This window comes from Neovison vison, chromosome 13 (assembly GCF_020171115.1).
Source record: "Neovison vison isolate M4711 chromosome 13, ASM_NN_V1, whole genome shotgun sequence".
NCBI lineage: Eukaryota > Metazoa > Chordata > Mammalia > Carnivora > Mustelidae > Neogale > Neogale vison.
The window spans coordinates 117,447,437-117,462,713 of NC_058103.1; the positions used below are offsets into that span (position 1 = coordinate 117,447,437).

The following is a 15,277-nucleotide window of genomic DNA, read 5'->3' on the forward strand; positions in this document are numbered from 1 at the left end:
CCTAAATACAGAGTGACATGTTGAAAGGAATTTTCAAGGTTCACTAGCTGGAAAGGCTGACCCTGCTCCTGCACACACCATTCCAGATTCCCATCTCTACTTCCCGCTTAGAGCTGACACTTTCCTGCCTGGCAGGCGTCTTATCCAAAGGCCCCCCGTAATTAAAGAGAGGAGTCACTGAGATGTGAGGAGTTTCCAATGAGCTGAAGGCAGATGCTTAACCAACTGAGCCACCCAGATGCCCCTCTTTCTTTATTTTTCAAAGATGTATTTATTTATTTGAGAGAGAGAGAGAGAGAGAATGTGTGTGCATGTGGGGGGAGGCAGAGGGAGAGAGACTCGCAAGCATACTCCCCACTGAGCATGGAGCCCAACCCTGAGATTACGACTCATGACCTGAGCCAAAATCAAGAATAGGACGCTTACCTGACTAAGCCACCCAGGTGCCCCTAATTTATATGGCTTTCTAAGGAGCAGCCAGGCCTTCTTTCAGCTCCTTTCTTTCTTTCTTTTTTTTTTTTTTTTTAAGATTTTATTTATTTGGGGCACCTGGGTGGCTCAGTTGGTTAAGAGTCTGCCTTTGGCAGAGGTCATGATCCCATGGTCCTGGGATTGAGCCCCACATTGGTCTCTCTGCTCAGCCATTATTTTATTTTTAAATAAAAAAAATTTTTAGAAATATTTGAGAGAGAGAGAAGGAACAAGATGGGGAGGGGCTGAGGGAGCCACAGACTCCGTGGAGCAGGGAGCCTGATGTGGGACTTGATCCAAGGCCCCTGGGATCATAACCTGAGCCAAAGGCACACACTTGACCAACTGAGCCATCCAGGTGTGCCCTTCCTCCAGTTCTTATCTGACTTTCATAACAGGCCTCTTAGTTTATGATTTGATTTTTTTTTATTAAAGATTTTATTTATTGGGGCGCCTGGGTGGCTCAGTGGGTTAAAGCCTCTGCCTTCGGCTCAGGTCATGATCCCAGGGTCCTGGGATCGAGCCCCACATCAGGCTCTCTGCTCAGCGGGGAGCCTGCTTCTCCCTCTCTCTCTGCCTACTTGTGATCTCTGTCTGTCAAATTAATAAATAAAATCTTTAAAAAAAAAAAAGATTTTATTTATTTAGGGGTCCCTAAAGAGACAGAGAGCGCACAACAAGGGGAGGGGCAGAAGGAGAGGGACAAGCAGACTTTCTGCTGATTAGGATGGTACTAATACAGAATCTCTGAAAACAAACAAACAAAAAAAGCCATTAAATAAAATGTGCAGAACAGTGTATTGTACGCTGCCTCTGTTTTTAAAAAAATGGCATATACACATACAACCACACACTTGCTCATATCTGCACAGAATATCTTTGGAAAGATACAAAAGAAACTAATAATATGGGAGAGGAACTGAATGGCCAGAGGACAGAATTGGGAGGGAGACTTTTATTTTCTTAATTTTTTTTTTGTTGTTGAGCACAGTTGACACATAAGGTTACATTAGTTTCCAGTGTACATACAATGATGCAACTTCTCTGTTATCTCCTGTGCTCACCACAAGTGTAGCTACCATCTATCACCATACAACACTATTAAATATCATTGACTGTATACCCTACACTGTGCCTTTTCTTAAAATTTTTTTTTAATTTTTTTTAAAGATTTTATTTATTTATTTAACAGAGAGAGATCACAAGTAGGCAGAAAGGCAGGCAGAGAGAGAGAGAGGAGGAAGCAGGCTCCCTGCCGAGCAGAGAGCCCGATGCGGGACTCAATCCCAGGACCCTGAGATCATGATCTGAGCCGAAGGCAGCGGCTTAACCCACTGAGCCACCCAGGCCCCCTACACTGTGCCTTTTATTTCCAAGACTCATTCATTCTGTAACTGGAGGCCTGCCTCTCCCACCCACTTCGCCCATTTTGCCCTTCCTTCTACCTCCTCCCCTCTGGCAGCCACCGATTTGTTCTCTGTGTTTACAGTCTGATTCTACTTTTTGTTTGTTTATTTAATTGTTTTATTTTTCAGAGTCCACATATGAGTGAAATCATATTCAGTCTGACTTATTTCACTTAGCATCATACTGGGATGGAGACTTTTCACCATATACTCGTACAAATTTTGAATTTTTTTTTTTTTAAGATTTTATTTATTTATTTGTCAGAGTGAGAGAGAGGAGCGAGAGTGAGCACAAGCAGACAGAGTGGTAGGCAGAGGCAGAGGGAGAAGCAGGCTCTCTGCTGAGCAAGGAGCCCGATGTGGGACTCGATCCCAGGACGCTGGGATCATGACCTGAGCCGAAGGCAGCTGCTTAACCAGCTGAGCCACCCAGGCGTCCCTTGAATTTTGAATTGGAATACATACAATCAATGTGTTACCTATTCCAAGATAATTAATTATAATATTTAAACAACAGTGGTGGGGGTAGGGAGTGGGGGAGGTGATCTGAGAATGTAATCTACAAGCAACTCAGAGGCCACAGGGAACAATTTCTGCTAAATACAGCCACTGATGCAGCACTGGGCAGAATGCAGATCATAGAGAAACTGTGCAGCTGTTAATAGTTCCTTCAAATCCTCAATTCCTTATGACCAAGAGGCTCATGTTGTACAGAGGAAAAATGGACAGGGCCTGCCTTCAGAGCAGCCCGGCCTCAAACTCTCCTATCCTGCTCTCTTCGCCTGCTTGCTCATCTTGGCACTGAGAATTCAGTGTATGGAAGACATTTCCTCAGATTCCCTGTGGAATTATTTGTACTGAACTCTCAAGGGCTCCACAGAAACATTTGGGCTGAAGGCAGACAGGAAGACCACACCAATGCCAGGATTCAGAGTGCAGAAGCCACATGGGGAATGTGGGGAGTGGAAGTCTGGGCGTGGCTTTCACAAGTCCCTAAATCGCAAAGCTCGGTACTGCTGCCAGGAAAAAAAGAAAAATTTAACCAAATAAGTGAGCTTTTGCTTTCAAATTTCAGTATCTGCCGTCGTTTCTATCTTTTCCTAAGCTTTCAGTGTACAGGATGTCTACCTCTGCCAGGATTTATGCCTCCTAACTTCACGGGCAAGATGTATGTACAAAGGGGCTACTTTGAAGAAACCAGACCTAGAGCCTCCTGGTTGGCTCCCAGCTCCTAACCTGAAGAAAGAGGCCAAAGAGTTAAAGCGTCCCTTACGATTTCTGCAGTTCCAACAACCGACGGCGCCGTTCATTCTGCTCCAAGGAACTGTGCTTAGACTTGTACTGGGACAGGCGGGGGTGTGGGGCAGCTATGCTGTTCAGATCTTGAGACACAGAAAAGCTACTAGCCAGGGCTTGACTCAGCTCTTCCATCTTCCCTACAAAGAAAAACATAAGAAAATGGTTCATTGATTTCATATCACCTCCTGTGTACAGGCAGTTATGATATAACATGATGGCTGTATTCCTAAAAAAAACTCACTTAATCCAAAATCACAACTGTTTCTATGGAGAAAAAGGAAGTTAAAGGGTAAATGAGTTATATATGAGCAATAGCATTATTTCCTGTAGATACTTCAATAACGATCATCTCGATAGCTCTCAGTGAACAGATATATATATATATAGGGCACCTGGGTGGCTCAGTTTGCTCCAGGATTGAGTCCCTGAGTAAGGCTCCCCGTCCTGTGGGGAGCCTGCTTCTCCCTCTAACATCCCCCTTCTCATGCTGTCTCTCTCTCACTCACTCTCTGTCTCAAATAAATAAATAAAAATCTTTTAAAATATATATATATATTTACACATAGAACACTAAGCAAGCTCACCCTGTGTTTGAATCTAGCTTTTGCTTTGTCATTCATTACCAGCAGCCCTGTCACTAATTTCATCTTACCATCATTACTATCTAGTGATATGATCAAGTGTCTAATTTTTTCCTGAATAGTTCTAAATAGCCATTACTCAAAAACTAATGTAAGTTATTTTTAATGCATATATTTTATTTTTAAAAAGATTTTATTTATTTATTTGACAGAGAGAGAGAGAACACAAGTAGGGGGAGCAGCAGGCAAAGGGAGAGGGTGAAGCAGGCTTCTTGCTCAGCAGGGAGCCCCATATAGGGCTTGATCCCAGGACCCTGGGATCAAGACCTGAGCTGAAGGCAGACTCTCAACCAACTGAGCCACCCAGATGCCTGCATTTTATTTTTTTTTAAAGCGCTATGCCTAATGTGGGGCTTGAATTCACAACCCTAAGATCAAGAGTCACATGCTCCACCAACTGGCAGGCCAAGTGACCCCTCTAATATAACTTTCTAATGCAAATTTTATCCAATTATTGTTTGGCTCTAATAAATGCCAACTTACAGTAAGAAAATTTAGCCGGTCCTGGGGCCCCTAGAGCAAGATAAGGGGAGCCCAAAACCCAAACCTGGCAGTTGTTTTCTCATTTTATAGTTTGTTTTGTTTGTTTAGGGTGGGCAAAAGGAGGTTTCAGGGCTACCCATGTAGGGCTCACTTGGAAGAGAGAGGTTGCCTACCAGTTAACACCAAGGAGTGTGAAAGACTGACCTGTGGTACCTTTGGGAGATGGAGTAGATTGGAGACAGAGTACCCAGGTGTGCCCTAAAGAATAAGAATGGAGGGGCGCCTGGGTGGCTCAGTGGGTTAAGCCGCTGCCTTCAGCTCAGGTCATGATCTCAGGGTCCTGGGATCGAGTCCCGCATCGGGCTCTCTGCTCAGCAGGGAGCCTGCTTCCCTCTCTCTCTCTGCCTGCCTCTCCATCTACTTGTGATTTCTCTCTGTCAAATAAATAAAATCTTTAAAAAAAAAAAAAGAATGGGGCGCCTGGGTGGCTCAGTGGGTTAAAGCCTCTGCCTTCGGCTCAGGTCATGATCCCAGGGTTCTGGGATCAAGCCCCGCGTCGGGCTCTCTGCTCCACAGGGAACCTGCTTTCTCCCCTCTCTCTCTCTGCCTGCCTCTCTGCCTACTTGTGATTTCTCTCTGTCAAATAAATAAAATCTTTAAAAAAAAAAAAAAAAAGAATAAGAATGGAGAGAAAAAGACAAATTCACACTTCACTCACCCTCTGTGAATGAAGGTACAGGAGCTTCACTATGGGTTAAAGGAACACCTCTGAGTGTAAGAAACAGGAATATTCGAGAGAAATCTGGCAAAGCCAGGTGGGCCTAACCCTTCAGGTTAGGTCTAGTATAAACCAGAGGACACCACCAGTGCTTAAACTGTACCCCAGGCCAGGTCCCACTGCTCTGAGCATCAAAACCAACAAGTTCATTCCAGAGCCTCCATAGTTAAAAACAATTCTATGGGCCTCTACTTGGCAATGAGTTACTTTCCATTGCACATTTGAAGATCAGATTTTTCCCCTAATTTGCAGCATCTTTTTTTTGATTTGTGGTTAAAACCCATGACATAAAGTTTACCATCTTAACCATTTTTAAGTTAGAGTTCAGTAGTTGTTGTGCAACCAATTTCCAGAACTCTTCTCATCTTGCAAAACTGAACCTCTATACCCATTAAACATGAAAGGTGCTTTTTTGTTTTTAAACTTAAGATTGACATATTACCGGTATGGATTTGAGGCGAATCTTAACACATGTGTAATGCAACCAGGGTGGCCATTTGTGGTTGAGGCTGGGTGACTAGAACTTGGATCCATATGGTATGCTATTTTCCGTGTTTTATTGACTTTTATATAGGTCTAAACACTTCCATAATACAATCTTTTAAAAAATTAATTATGTCTTCGGCTTACCAAAGTGATGCCCACATCTAAAATACACTTTTAGGTCGTATCTCGCTTTATCTCGGTGTGGCCTCCTGTTCTGCCAAGAATCACAAAATCATTAAACACGCCTTGGATACTGGGGCGGTCCTCTGTACCTTTATCGCTGTTCTTGGCTAGCTCCTACGCTTTCAACCAATTCCTCGGATGGTCCTGCCTCCAGGAGTTCTGACTTCATCCTGGGCGGTCTCATCCAGACCCACGCAAGTCCCCTGCCGCCCCCTTCTCCCCTCCCACCCCTCAGACCGGGATTGAGGCCTCCTCTGAGGCTTTCACCAGGCTTCAGGCCCCAGGCCTCTACCTGATCCACTCGGTTGTCCTCCATGCCACAGCCCCGCATTACCTTTCTCTAGGGACGAGGTCCCATAGGCTACGCATGATTCGCCCCTCCCCCACAAAAACTACCTGAGCGGTCCTGGCCCAATAGTCTGGAACAGAAAAGGAGCAGCACGCCCAAGACGAGCCCGGGCCTGGCTCTGCCTCTACAGGGGACACCTCGGAAGGCCGGGGGTGCTAGCCGGGAACCGAGAAGCAATTCGCAGCCGGAGGGGCCCAGGCTCGAACCCAGGACTCACCCGGCGGAGATGACAGTTCCAGGAGCCGCGGCCGCGCTGCCGGGGGCCGACCAATCAGCTGTCCAGAGGAAGCCGGGCCCGCCCCCTGGGCCGCAGCCGCGCCGCCGGGCCCACCAGCCACGCGCCCGGAGTTTCCGGTTCCGCCCAGCGCCGAGAATGCTGGTAGTGCAGCCGCAGTCCACTAGCTCGCGGGCAGTGATTTCCGCCTTCAGGGGCTGGAGTGTTCTCGGTCGGCCGTAGCGGGGGTCCATAGGCTCTTGTGGTGCACTGTCCGGAACCGTTCCTTCAAGGTGGCTTGGCCGGGCCGAGGCTTCACTCCTGAGCTCAAGCTCTTCGGGGCTTCTTTTGTCAGTTGGAGGAACCCGGACTCTAAGCCCTCCGGCCTCGGGTCCTGAAGCTTGCCCCAGGCTTTAGGCGTACACCAGCAGTCCGCGCTCTCTCCTGTGCTTGTGCTTTTTTGTACGGGCACTGCCAGTTGCCTGAATGACACCCCCTCTCCGTCGACTCCTCACACCCCCAAGTCTCAGTGAGACGTTCCCCCCGCGTTCGCTCTGGCCGCACGGGCCACATACCTCCATTACAGTCCATCTGCTCCTTTGGGAGTCTCTTTCTTACTCGGCTGTGGGCTTGATACCTGGCTTGGGGACCTGGCTTGATTCCTGCTTAGCGGAGACAGCGTGCAGCACAAAACAAGGCACTCAGTAGATCTTGGTAAAGAAATGACTGAATGACTGCAAGGGGTGGAGAGGAAGCTGCCGAGATATAGTTAGGAGAGCTAATCAAATTAGAGTGCAGTCTCTTGGAGGGAGGGGACTGGTGAGATGCAAACTAAAAATATGACAGCCATTTAGTGAATGCTGGACACTGCTTCACTTGCATTATCTCCTTTAATCTTCAAACAACTCAAGGAAGTAAACTGAAGCTCAGAGAGGTTAAGTACTTGTCCAAAGCCACACAGCTTTCAAGCCAAACATTTGAATTTGCTGAATGTTTGACTTATGGAGAAGTTGGGTATTAGTATGCTACAGAAACTACACAAAGCTGGCACATTTTGAGTCAAAGGAATGCCAAGATGTATACTTGCTGCATATTTTAAATACCTAACACCATCCATCTGGACTGAAAAGAATAGGAGATCCAACTGGCACAGAGGGTAAAGGGTGCAGAGGACCGCCCCAGTATCCAAGACGTGTTTAATGATTTTGTGATTCTTGGCAGAACAGGAGGCCACACCGAGATAAAGCGAGATACGACCTAAAAGTGTATTTTAGATGTGGGCATCACTTTGGTAAGCCGAAGACATAATTAATTTTTTAAAAGATTGTATTATGGAAGTGTTTAGACCTATATAAAAGTCAATAAAACACGGAAAATAGCATACCATATGGATCCAAGTTCTAGTCACCCAGCCTCAACCACAAATGGCCACCCTGGTTGCATTACACATGTGTTAAGATTCGCCTCAAATCCATACCGGTAATATGTCAATCTTAAGTTTAAAAACAAAAAAGCTCCTTTCATGATTAATGGGTATAGAGGTTCAGTTTTGCAAGATGAGAAGAGTTCTGGAAATTGGTTGCACAACAACTACTGAACTCTAACTTAAAAATGGTTAAGATGGTAAACTTTATGTCATGGGTTTTAACCACAAATCAAAAAAAAAGATGCTGCAAATTAGGGGAAAAATCTGATCTTCAAATGTTTATGTTTATCTGGCTTATAAGATAGACAAAGAAAAGCCCAGGGCCTGACTTCACTAGGAAACTTTAACATCAGGATATTAAGTATTCCGTGTCCCAGATCCTCCATTCTCTACTCATGACCATGGAGTTCATACCAAGTTGTCAGAACTGCACAGAAAAGAACAGAGGCCCTACACATTAAAGCAAAATAGACTGCGATTGACAAAGAGGTCCCCCAAATTCATGCACGGAGGTCCAGGGAAAAGGCTCATTCATACTCAGCTGAATAACTTCTCATATCACTGAACAAACTAAATGGCACTTGGCCCAGGGACTCATTTGGAGTTAGTCTGTGTTCCAGAAGGGACTGCTTTTCCTGGAACAGTGAGTGGTCCCCCAAATATCACCAAAGGCACCCCCCTTCACAACACTGGCCACAGACACATACACCTGTGTTTAATGTCTTTAAGTCAATTTGCTATTTTAAAAAACCTAAATAAGTTTATTTAAGAGAGGAACACTATAGAATTACCTTAAATCACTTCCCACTTTAACAAAGTATCTATAAAATATATACACAGTGAAAATAATATAATGTTATAATCTAGCTAAATACCGGTATGTGCAGGAAACTGTGAAACTGAGGACTTTGTAAGAATCTGAGATTAGCAAGTGTTGGAGAAGTGATAAGGAATAACACTAACAGAATTTTCCTCTTGTACAATGAGGAAAATTCAAAGATAAGGGAAGAGGGAAGTTCCCCTTTTTCCATGGTGATGTTATTTCAGGTGGAATCTGTGCACTCCCTGAAATCATCCAGTAAGTGCCCACAAGTGGGAGAATCCCTCCCTAAAAAAGAGGACCTCAAGAGCAGGAAGGTGGCCAGCCATTTCCAAAAGAAGCTCTCAGGAGGACTCCCGAGTGTCACTGTGTCATAAGTCAATTAACAGATATGTGTTTAATATCTACTGTAGGTTAGGTACTGAGCCAAGCACAGGAAATATCAAAATGACCAAGACTGCCGCAGTCTCCACCCTCCAGGACCTTACAGCCCAAGAGAAAACCAAGAGCTACAGGTTATAGCTGGGGGGCAGACCAATGTTAAGGAGCTTAGGTGGCTGGGTTGAGAGGGAGTGGCATGGGGCTGCTGGGCCAGTATTCAGGGAACTCTTCTCAGGAGATGACATTTGAGTCAAGACCCAAATGATGAAAAGGAGCCATTGGTGAGGACAGGGAGACTGAATGCATTTCCAGAGAGGTTTGTGTGAGGGGGTAGACAGGAGGCACAGGAGGAAGGGGAGGCAGCAAGGTCGCAGAGGCAGGTGGGCTGCCTTTAACTCCTGTAGCGGGGAGTTTGGATTTTACCTGCATTCCAGATGGAGGTTTTTAAAGTTATGAGATAACTTTGAGCTTGAAAGAGCTCACCCTGGCAACTCAGTGGAGAACCTAAATCCTCGTGGTGATCAGGAGGCCAATGAGCAGGGCTTGCACTGAAGTTGTGGCAGGAAGGGCTGCCTTTGGGATTCATGCAGAAAAAAAAAAACCAACAACTGAGAAGTCTTACTGTTCTCAAAGAGGGGAGGAGGTAGCAAGAATTATACAGTGTTCAAGTCTAGCCCCCTAGCCAAGACCTTCCCCTTGGGGGTTACTGGAACTGAAAGAGAATTGAAAAGGGAACAGCTTTTTCCCCCGTGTAATTTGATATGCTTTAAACCTAGGCCCTGTACCATCTAAGCCATCTTGAGGACCAGTGCTTCTCATCGCCCACTTGGAGACCCTGTAAGAGAGGGATTCTCCAGCCAGTTGGGCAGGAGGGAGACTCTGACTTGAGAGGGTGGCAAAATCATGTACTAATAGGTGTCACATGAGCCGGGATGCAGAAGCTGCAGGCACAGGAGACCCTAAAACTCAGAGGGGACAAAGCTCTTCTCCCCCATGCTCACAAATGTACCTAGGGCTCAGCTCTGGGTGAAAGGAAGCATGTCAGAGTGGTTCAGGTCGTTTTGCTCTGGAGCTAGATGGCCTGGGTCCAAATCCAGACTCACCTACCAGCTGGCTCTATGGCATATGTGTTATTTCATTTCACCTACCTATGCCTCAGTTTCCTCCCCCATAAAATGTGACTAATAATAGCACCTACCTCACAAGGTGGTTAGAGTTAAGTGACATAATTCAGGTAAGGTGATTAGGATAGTACCTGGCACGGAGTGAATCCTCAAAAATTTTGTTTTATTAATATGTAACTTCTTGTTATAAGATAACCTTTCCCTTACTGATTTACTTAATCATAAGTATGTCAACTAATTAGGCGAGCCCAAAATAGTCTCCTCCCTGTAGACAGAAGTGCTCGCCCAGGTAATATACAGTCAGAAAGTGATGGGCCATGATTTTAATCCAGGCCCTAGTGAGTGCAAAGTTCCTTATCTTTAGCCCATGAGACGTTGCCTGCTCTGTGTTTTGAGGGGGGTCTCATTTTGATTCTGATTTTCAGCTGGTGAGCTGAATGGGTGACTTGGTTCATCCCCATGTTGCCCTCCCACCCCCCAGGCTGGGAATAGTCCCAGCCCTGGATAGTGGGGGGAAAGATATCTCCTAGAAACTTCCCTGGGGCCAAACAGGGGGGCCCATTCTCAGATTTGTCCCAAAGCTAGCACAGCTTTCACCTTGAATCAGACTGGGGATTATTGGGCAAAGCACCTCTAATTTCTTCTCTGCCTCTTTTTAAATGTTCACTGCACTCTTTCATGTTCTCGCCTCCAAATCAAAAACCTTCCAAGCAGAAACTAGGGGCCACCTGGTTCAGCCTCCTCCTATTAGTGAGAGGAAAGGGAGAGAGGTCCAGTGCGGGAGGGTATGTATGCCCCAAATCATACTTTAAATCATCAGCAGAGCCAGGCCCCTGCTTCTCTTGATTTCTGCCCAGGCTTGCCTGAAGCCGCTACAGCCTCTGCCCTGCTCAGTTGTTGGGAGATGATCTCACATTGTCGCAGTGCTGGCTTTATGCCATGCGTTGGATTGGGCACAAGGCTCGTGCTTCTTAAAATGTGACCAGCAGCACCTCAGGCCCACTCAGACTTGAGTCAGAAACTTGGAGGGGATTGGCTACCTTGCCATAATAATAATAATAATTATTATTTCTTAAAGATTTATTTGAGTGTGTGCATGTGCATGCATGTGAACACATGCATGAGGCTGGGGAGGGGCAGAGGGAGAGAGAGAGGGAGAGAATCTCAGACTCCCCACTGAGTGCAGAGCTCCACTCAGGGCTCCATTTCACGACCCTGAGATCATGACCTGAGGTGAGACCAAGAGTCTGACACTCAACGGACAGCACCACCCAGGCGCCCCTACCTATAATTTTTAATGGCTGTGTTTCATCACAAGGCTATCCAATAATTTAACCAGTCCACTTGGGACACATTTTTAATTTTTTCCTATTATTCTGTATTAGAAATACTGTGATGATCCCTGTAGTTAATTTTCTGCAAAGACCCATGATTATGCTAAATTCTTGAAAATGACATTTCTAGATCAGAGGGTATATAATGTATTTTTTTAACATTTAACTTATTTGAGAGAGAGAGAGAGATCTAGAAGGAGAGTGAGAGGGAGAAGTCGACTCCTGCTGAGCATAGAGTCTGACACAGGGCTCAATCCTAGGACCCTGAGATTATGACCCTCATCAGCCGAAGGAAGACGCTTAACCTACTAAGTCACCCAGGTGTCCCGTATTTTTTTTTTAAGATTTTATTTATTTATTTGATAGAGAGAAATCACAACTAGACGGAGAGGCAGGCAGAGAGAGAGAGAGGGAAGCAGGCTCCCTGCTGAGCAGAGAGCCTGATGCGGGACTCGATCCCAGGACCCTTAGATCATGACCTGAGCCGAAGGCAGCGGCTGAACCCACTGAGCCACCCAGGCGCCCCCGTATTTTTTTTTTTTTTAAGAGTTTATTTATTTGAGAGAAAGCATGAGCAGGAGGGGCAGAGGTACAAGAAGACTCTGCTGAACGGAGAGCCCGATGCGGGCCTCCATCCCAGGATGCTGGGATTATGACCTGAGCCAAAGGCAGACGCCCAACTGACTAAGCCACCCAGGTGCCCCACATATATATATATTTTTTAAAGATTTTATTTATTTATTTGACAGAGAGAGAGCACTAGCAAGGGGAGTGGCAGGAAAGGGAGAGGGAGAAACAGGCTCCCCGCTTAAGCAGGGAGCCCAATGCAGGGGGAGGGGGGTCGATCCCAAAACCCCAGGATCATGACCTGAGCTGAAGGCAGCTGCTTAACTGACTGGCAAGCCACACAGGTGCCCCTATAATGTATGCTGTTAAGGTTCTTTTTTTTTTTTTTTTTAAGATTTTATTTATTCATTTGACAGAGAGAGACACAGTGAGAGAGGGAAAACAAGCAGGGGAGTGGGAGAGAGAGAAAGCAGGCTTTCTGCTGAGTGGGTAGCCTGATGTGGGGCTTGATCCCAAGGTCCTGGGATCATGACCTGAGCCGAAGGCAGCCGCGTAACAACTGTGCCACCCAGGCGCCCTGTTTTTAAGGTTCTTGATACACATTGTAAAATTGATTTGAGAGGTCGTATCAATTTTCTCTCCTGTCACATTTCTTTTTTTTTTTTAATTTAATTTTATTTATTTATTTTTATTTATTTGACAGAGAGAGAGAAAGATCACAAGTAGGCAGAGGGAGGGGGAAAAGCAGACCCCCTGCTGAGCAGAGAGCCAGATTGCCTGGGGGGTGTTGGGGGGGTGAGAGGTGGTGATGTGGGGGATGTAGGGCTCCATCCCAGGACCCCAAGACCATGACCTGGGCCAAAGGCAGAGGCTTAACCCACTGAGCCACCCAGGCGCCCCATCTCCTGCCACATTTCTTCATCCATTAGGCTTTTTTTTTTTTTTTAAAGTATTATTTATTTACTTGACACACAGAGAGAGATCACAAGTAGGCAGAAGCAGGCAGAGAGAGAGGAGGAAGCAGGCTCCCTGCCCGGCAGAGAGCCCAATGCGGGGCTCAATCCCAGGATTGTGAGATCATAATCTGGGCTGAGGGGTGCCTGGGTGGCTCAGTGGGTTAAGCCGCTGCCTTCAGCTCAGGTCACGATCTCAGGGTCCTGGGATCGAGTCCCGCATCGGGCTCTCTGCTCAGCAGGGAGCCTGCTTCCTCCTCTCTCTCTCTGCCTGCCTCTCTGCCTACTTGTGATCTCTCTCTGTCAAATAAATAAATAAAATCTTTAAAAAAAATTATTAAAAAAAAAAATCATAACCTGGGCCAAAGGCAGAGGCTTTAACCCACTGAGCCACCCAGGCACCCCATCCATTAGGCTTTTTGGTTGTAACATGTCTAGCTCCCTGACTTTCTTTTGTGGCCTGGGGAAGGAGGGGGAAGCAGGAGCTAAGCTTTAAGGTTTTAACACATTCCCTGAGCTCCTCTAAGCACTTTGTAGGAATTAAACCATTTAATCCTCTCCATAATTTTTAACGTCAGTACACCCCCATTTTTTTCACTTTTTAAAAATTGTGGGGACACCTGTCCAGTTCAGTCAGTAGGGTATGCGACTCTTGATCTCAGGGTTGTGAGTTTAAACCCCATGCTGGGTATAGAGATTACTTAAGTCACTAAATAAAACTTAAAAAAATTTGTGGTGGGGCGCCTGTGGTGGCTCAGTCGTTAAGCATCTGGCTTCGGCTCCAGTCATGATCCCAGGGTCTTAGAATGGAGCCCCGCGTTGGGCTCCCTGCTCCGTGGAGAGCCTGCTTCTCCCTCTCCCACTCTCCCTGCTGTGTTCCCTCTCTCGCTGTGTCTCAGTCTGCCAAATGAATAAAATCTTAAAAAAAAAAAAATTGTGGTAAAGAAATTAAAAAACGGTGGTCCCATTTTAGCCATTTGTAAGTACACAACTCAGTGGTGTTCATTCACAGCATTGTACAACCATCACCACAATCTATTTCTGAAATTTTTTCATCAGCCCAAATGGAAATTCTGTACCTGTTGAGCAGTAGTTCCCCATTCTTTTCCCCTACCCTGTATTACCACACATTTGTATTATAGCAAATGGAGGCACAGAGGAGGCTAAGAAAAATCATCAACGTTACACAGCTAGTTAAGCCTAGAAGCCCCAATTCAGACCAGGTAGCCTGGTTCGAGAACTTGCCTTCTGAATCTTGCATAGCTTTTGTTTTTGTTTTTTAAGTTTTTACAAGTTTTTTTGAAGTTTTTTTTTTTTAACTTGAGAGAGACACAGAGAGAGCGCACGAACTGGGGGGAGAAGCAGGGAGAGAGAGAGAGAGAGAGAGAGAGAGAGAAGCAGACTCCCTGCTGAGTAGGGAGCCGGATGTGGGACTCAATCCCAGGACCCTGGGATCATGAACTGAGATGAAGGTAGATGCTTAACAGACTGAGCTACACCCGTTTTTAAGTTTTTAGATAACTTTTGCTAAGTTATTCTTTCATATCTTCCTCTCAAAGAAAGAAGGACTTTTCTAAAGACTCTTGTATTTTACTCCCGAGACCCTAAGCCCAGTTTCCTTTAAGAGAACTTGGAAGTTGTATCCGTTTGGGCTATAGAAGCAGGCTCCAACTACTCCAAAGGGTCAATCTACCTGCCTTGGCCTGTGGGACCTGGGTAGGAGCCAGAGGTGGGTTTTAGAGCATCAGCTTCCCCATGAGATCCCCAATCCTGGAAGCCCTGAGGACATTCCTCAGATGGGCAGAGACTGTGCCCAGCCACCCGAGCTAAGTAGGATTCCCTTTCCTTCTACTTCTAAAGCAATGGCCCTGAAAAGAACATGGACTTTAGAGTCACATAAGCCTGGACCTGAACCCCAACCTTGGACAAAGTTCTTGTTTCAATTATTTCCCACACTTTAAAGACAGGGATGAGAATACCCATACCTTGCAGGGTTGTTGGGAAGATCAAAGGACAGCCTAACACAGGTCTCAGTGAGAGTTAAGTCTTTGAAGCCCAAAGTCTGCTCCTTGCTTGAACCTTTGTATAGCATCTTGTCGGGGACCAATCACATTGGTTGGTGCTGCTTCTCTGCTGGCTTGGAAACTCAAATTCGGGGATTCTCTCTATACCCCTACATTATCTCAGGGACTGGCTGTGACAACACTGACAGTCTCTTAAAGCGAGCATGATGCCAGCTCCGCCGCTTATTGGCTATGCAAACTTAGGCAGTTTGACCCATTTCTGCCTCAGTTCCCTTATCTGAAAAGCAGAGGATAATTGGATTCCCCACTTCTTAGTTTAGCACTGCTGGGAGGATTAA

The 15,277-nt window shown here is 46.0% G+C and overlaps 1 protein-coding gene across 9 annotated transcripts in view; it reads right to left on the reverse strand.

Annotated features, from left to right (window-relative positions):
- The window catches only part of SNUPN (snurportin 1), a 43,013-nt gene that overhangs the window by 18,742 nt on the left and 8,994 nt on the right, over positions 1 to 15,277 (reverse strand). For 2 of the 9 annotated variants that reach the window (XM_044231086.1, XM_044231077.1), the window contains exons 1-3: positions 6,314 to 6,361; positions 5,709 to 5,773; positions 3,151 to 3,313 (exon numbers count right to left, since the gene is read on the reverse strand). In XM_044231086.1, the coding sequence (XP_044087021.1) occupies positions 3,151 to 3,308 (158 nt within the window). In that variant the 5' untranslated portion in view covers positions 3,309 to 3,313; positions 5,709 to 5,773; positions 6,314 to 6,361. The other 7 variants (XM_044231080.1, XM_044231082.1, XM_044231081.1 and 4 more) reach the window with 7 other exon arrangements.